This window comes from Pterocles gutturalis, unplaced genomic scaffold, assembly GCF_000699245.1.
Source record: "Pterocles gutturalis isolate BGI_N339 unplaced genomic scaffold, ASM69924v1 scaffold2332, whole genome shotgun sequence".
Lineage (NCBI taxonomy): Eukaryota > Metazoa > Chordata > Aves > Pterocliformes > Pteroclidae > Pterocles > Pterocles gutturalis.
Genome location: NW_010112383.1, coordinates 55,480 through 61,479, shown reverse-complemented (window position 1 = coordinate 61,479; position 6,000 = coordinate 55,480). Strand labels below are relative to the sequence as shown.

At 40.2% G+C, this 6,000-nt stretch overlaps 1 protein-coding gene across 1 annotated transcript in view; it reads left to right on the top strand.

Moving 5' to 3' along the window:
* PPP1R1C (protein phosphatase 1, regulatory (inhibitor) subunit 1C) overlaps window positions 1-6,000 on the top strand; it is a 50,846-nt gene that overhangs the window by 19,243 nt on the left and 25,603 nt on the right. The window contains exons 3-4 of the mRNA XM_010074000.1: window positions 2,437-2,474; window positions 4,359-4,419. Coding sequence (XP_010072302.1) covers window positions 2,437-2,474; window positions 4,359-4,419 — 99 coding nt within the window. The remainder of the gene's footprint in view (window positions 1-2,436; window positions 2,475-4,358; window positions 4,420-6,000) is intronic.

Here is a 6,000-nt window from a genome sequence, read left to right as displayed (position 1 = left end):
GGGGTCAGCGGTGGAACAGAGACCCAACTGCAGCCCATGGAGGACCCCACACCAGAGCAGGTGGCTGTGTCCAAGGGAGGCCACGACTCTGCGGGAGGGACCTGCACTGAGGCAGTTAGTGGAGAACTGCAGCCTGTGGGGAAGGACTGATGTTGAAGAAGTTCATGGAGGACTCTCTCCTATGGGAGGGACGCCAGGCTGGAGCAGGGTTGTGGGAGGCCCTCCCCAAAAGGAGGAAGGAGCGGCTGAGACAGCGTGTGGTGAACTGACCACAACCCCCATTCCCCGTCCCCCTGTGCAGCCAGGAGGAGGAGGTAGAGAAATTGGGAGTGAAGTTGAGCCCAGGAAAAAGGGAGGGCTGGGGGGAAGGTGCCTTTTAAGATGTGGTTCTATTTCTCGTTATCCTACTCTGATTTGATTGGTAACAAATTAAGTTGATGGGTTTTTTTCCCCAAGTTGAGTCTGTCTTGCCCATGATCATAAGTGGTGAGTGATCCCTCCCTGTCCTTGCCTCAACCCACGAGTTTTTACCTTTTGTTTTTCTGATTCTCCTCCCTGTCTCTCGGGGGGTGGAGGGGGAGCAGGGAGAGGAGTCAGCAAGCGGCTGTGTGGTGCTCATTGCCGGCTGGGCTTAAACCATGACAGTTCCTTATGCAAGCCCCAGCTTGGGTTTATAAACACATTTTTAATCTGGGCAAGTTTAGAGTTTCAGGAAGGAATGTGACATAACTTGCTTTTGATTGTTATCTGCTGAAAGTTTACGATTTATTCAAATTTCAGCCTCCAAATTAAATCCAGGATCCAGACGTTAAAAAAAAAAAATAAAAAAATTGCAGTGTTGAATCATTGAAATCTGTGTCTGTTTGGTATACAACTAATAAGAAAGATTACAAGCACATAAATAATCACCAATTTAGCCATCCTGACTTCACACCCCAAAATGCTTTACAAAGGAGCATAGGCACTGCCATACTTAAATAGGCACTGCTGTAATTGCTTACGGGTAGGGAGGTCAAGGAGTCATTAGTCATCTTATTTCATCATTAGTTCATACAAATGTCAATGGCAAGAACTGGCCTCCTGAGTGTCCTGTCTAATTCTGTATCTTTGGGACTATGCTTTAAGTATTCAGCACAGTTTTCAATCACACTTTTAAACCTCAACTATAAGTCAGTTGAATGTCTTTCAAATAAAGGTAATGGAAAATAAACACATTGAAAAATCCAGTAAATCAATTAACGTTTGCAAGTTGCACAGATACAATGGTAAAGAATGCAACAGAAAATGCCATTGGTCTATCTGAACTGGCTCTTCCCCTCACACACAGCACACCACAAGCAGCCAGTATCTAGAGAATAAGTTAGATGAAGTGATATTACGTAGACCTAATTCTTCCTTCAGATCTACATTTATGGATCTGCCACACCCCAGTGGAAATTGCACAGTGATATCTGCAAGTGGAAAATTTTAGAGAGGGCATTGGTACAGTAAGAGATTGATGTCTCTGTTCTTAATGGAATTTTAGAACTCCAAACTACTATGCATCAAAGGTCCTGTGTGATCTTTGTCAAATATTTGTGAAATCATAATCAGAAGATTTTTCTGACCATTAACTGCATCAAGACAGTGGTAGAAAAATAATTTAATCTCATGCACAAACTGGTTAAGGGGAATGATTAGGAAGACCCTTGACCCTCCTCTGCTTCATATAATATTACTTAGTTGTTCAGAAGGAGTTCTTAGAGACCCTTATTTTCATTAGAAATCTAATATTGACTATTTCTGCCATGCCTATAGTCCAAAGCAAATTAAGGCAATAAAAATAAGCAGTACTGGGAAATACTTCACAGTCATTTCTGACACTACACCAGTAATGTCATGAAACTTTTAAGAGAAAAGATTAGACTATGTTAATCTTTGGTTTGCTAATTCTACATATTACTGCTAGTATCAGTTCTTCAGTACCAGTATTGGCATATTAATAGCTAAACTGAGGCAAGGTTCTTATTTATTGTTATTTGAGTCCAGTAGAGCCCTTTGTGAGTTTGCTGCACACCATCTGGCAACCAAGCCCTTTCTGATCACAGAAGAAAGCACAATCCCTGGGCAGAGCAGCCACATATCCCGATGGCCACCGCTGAGTGCAGAGCCCTGCTGCGAGCCTGGCCGAAGGACCTGCTGCTAAAGGCACTCCATCGCTTGGTGTTAATTCACAGGCAAAGAAATGGGAGTTAAGTTCTTTAGATGTAGTTCTTACGTCCAAATGCTAATCAGGGCCTCCGGTTTTATGAGACACACAAAAGAGAAGGAAAAGCTGTAAGTCAGAAGGGTAATTTCTTATTTACAATAGTGCTGTAGGGTTCCGGGCAGACAAGGGTTAGCACTGAGAAGGCTTTTGTACTAACTTTTCTCTTTCCATATCTTTTCCTCCACTAGAAAAAGATGAGAAGAGAACAAATGTCTCACAGGCAGAGGTAAGTGAAATATTTAATTTTTTGAACATATTTATAAATAGAACTATTAAACATATTAAAATAGACCTATTGTTAAAAGCCCTTTGAAACTTACTGATTCATCCTAGTTAATATTTTATTTACGTTCTCAATTATTGCCATCTTCAATAACACAGCCTTTTTAGGCCCATCACTTTCAAACTGGGGCTGTGTAAAGCTGCGTTGCGTGTCAGCTCTGCCTGCTCTCCCTTCTTCCTGTGGCAGGGAACTGGGAAAGGCAAGTTTCCCCTCTGCCTTGCTGCTGTGCCCTGGCAAATCATACCAAATCAAATGTGGCCCAAGGTGACCTTGCCAGTTCACCTCATCCAGCATTGCTTTGGGTCTAAAGATCACTGCTGGTCTACAAAAGCATTGTAAACACTTCTCTCGTCTTCCCAGTCATCTGCCAAGCCCACAGCAGGTAGCGCATTGATCTCGTTTGCAGAAGAGTTAGAAGTCGGCTCCTCCAATCGCATTTTCTAACCTCCCCTTGTGTAGCTCCTGCAGTTCCCTGATCTCTTTCTCCTTCACCCATTGCTCAGAGAAGTGAGCAGTGCTTTAAATAGCAGTAGGAAGTATTGATTGGTTCAAATTTGGACTCAGATATAGACTTATAAAGATTTACTGGGGCAAGGATCAACAACGTGTCCCAGTGTTTAAAAATAGGTTTCTCTTTCAAAAGAAGGCAATATTTTATCTATAAATGTTATAATTCCATCCATTGTGATAAGTTAATAGTCTTGGCCATACTTGTGTCAAAGTGGTTTTCCTAAGATGTCCCTTGAAGAAATAGATCTGATTAAAATTCACAGACTCTATACCAGTCAAAGTACCCAGGCATTTTAGGGAAGTATTTGGGAAAAGACAACATCATTATTATCAAATACAACTAGATATTGATTAGACGAGAAAAAATAAAGCTTACCTATACACAGATTTTAAAAACTTTTTTCTTAGGAATGTGATATGGTGATTATGTCTTCAAAAGCTAGTGATGTGTGTAACCTTATGTAGTTTTATTATCCTTTGTATATGGACACATTTAATGTTGGTATAATATGGACACTAATTTAACTGCTTTAGTTTTGCAAAAGTTGCTCTGTTTTAGCACTGTAATGTATTCCAGTCAGTTTTTGCTATGTATACATGGATATAATTATACTACTATTACTCTATGTGTAATTTTAATGCCATTATTTTGGAATAATTTATCTTTTGTGCATAGATGTGATTTTGGGGCCATAAAAATTTAACTGTGTCTAAATATATCACTTAAATCAGTCACAGTTAAAGGCTGAGTGATTAATTGCTGAAATTATTATTTTAGGAGTAATGGAACACATTGAAAAAGTGCAGGGGGAGGGCTCTTCCATTTATTTATGTAAAAACTTATATATTAATAATTTCAGTACTACCTTACCTATACATATAATCATTCATTACACTGTATTTAATTGGAATATTGTTTAATGTAAATCTTGCATCTCTTTTAATATATGTAAACATTTGACTTGGGAGAATCTGTTACACAGACTGTTACAAGCACATGCTATCTTAATTTTATGTTTAACAATATTGTTTTAGAGTAAAGGGTAATTTTCAGTAGTGTTGGGGCTGTTTTGCCTGGGAGTCATAAAGGTTGTCCATTAAACATATATTTTTTCTGTTTAATCTTAGTTTTTCCTTTGTTCATTAAAGCCTGTGGGTGGGCATCAGATTTATACAATACCATTTTCTTAGAAAAGTCTCAGATTCATGTGTGCACTCTTTGAAAGCAGCTGTGGGGTAAGACCTGGAGCTGCCATGACCAGAAAACTCTCCCTGTGCCTGTCTCACTGCCTCTCTCTGTGTTCTGTCCCTCCCCAGTCCCAGAGCGGCTCTCCCAAGCAAAGGAAGCAGAGCGTCTTCACCCCGCCTGCCCTCAAAGGTACTGTGCAGGTACTGTCTCTGCCCTGGCAGGGCACACGCTCCCCTTGCGCTGTGGCTTTGTGTCTTCTCTTGCAGAGGACACACCAGGGTGTGAGCAAGGGCTCTCTGCCCATGAGCAGCACAGCTGTGAAAGGTTCATGCTGAGCCATCGCTGTTTTCACACTTTGAAGTGACTATCTGGCACTGACCTGATACTGACCATCTATTTATCCTGACCATAGAATCTTGCAGCATTGGCAAATTTATTTCTTTTTCTTTAAAAGCTTCTTTTTTTTGCAAAGCCTTGATGTATTTATTATGACAGATAATTCCATCCCAAACACTGAAGAGAACTCCTTGAATAGTATGTTTTAGCAGTGCTGGCCCCATACATTTCTCTGTTTCTTATTTAAACCACTCCTGTACGTACTGCCTCCCTTGCCAGCCAGCTGTGAAAAGGAGAATAGCCAAAATTGTGGACTGGGTATCTGATCATAGGAAGTGCAATGCCTTTCTTGTGAAGACAAGGGGAAATGAGAAATATCAGTAAATGTTTAAAGGTCTTACATGTTTTCCAGGATTGAACATAAAAGCAGCAGGAATATTAGCTGGGATGAGAACAGCTAAATTTAGGCCTTGCTTCTCAAATCATTCTGAACAGAGTTTGACTTGACTGTGCTTGCAGTGAAGCAGGATCTTTAGTGATTCACTAGCACTTCACCCTTATCAGTGCAGGATTCTTTTCAGACTGCAGACCAGAGGCTATCCTGCCAGGTGCCTCTTGATAGATAATGAATGTCCTCAATTTCCATTCCATCTGCTTAACACAGTTTTTTACCTGGCAAGAAAAGGTAGGAGATCTGATTTGTTGTGTGAAATACTGCCACTGTCATTAGGTAATTTATCACATCAGCCAGTTCTATATATCTCACACTGTAGCTTCAGTTCTCTAGCACTTGTCTTAGCAACAGTTATTAGCATCACTCAGGTGCTGTATGAGACTTGCTATCTATTTGCTAAAATAGACTAAAGTTTGTGTACTAGATATTAGAAATAATCTTATTTTAGACAACTATAATAATTTGTGGAAGGAAAAAGGTTTGCATGGGTAGCAATAATACCTGCTGAAATCACTGCTGTCTTATTTTGCTGTGTAAGCCTAAACTAGATTCTGTGCAAATGAAATGCTCCATGAAACAGGTCCTGGTATCTCCTCTCAAGGACTGCAGCCTGCTCAGTGTTACCTTTAATACCCTCCTGAGGCCTGGGGAAGTTCCTGCATGATTTGCTTCTACATCAACTTAATTCCCAGGGAACAGACTTTCTGTTAGGAAAGTATGTAGTTGAAGATCATTCATAACTAATCTGAAATATGCTGTATATGGAACAAAGCAAAGCACAAAATGCCTCTCCTGTGTACCTTAGCACCTTAAACTACACAGTATTCCCAGATACACAAGTGGACACCTGGAAGTGGATAGCCCTTCCTGTAAACAGACTGGATTGCTCCAGATTTACCATACTGTAACTGTCATTAACACTATCCTTTTTATTTAAAAAGGGCTTGAAGTAGAAAAATCATTATTCCTTCCTCTTCATT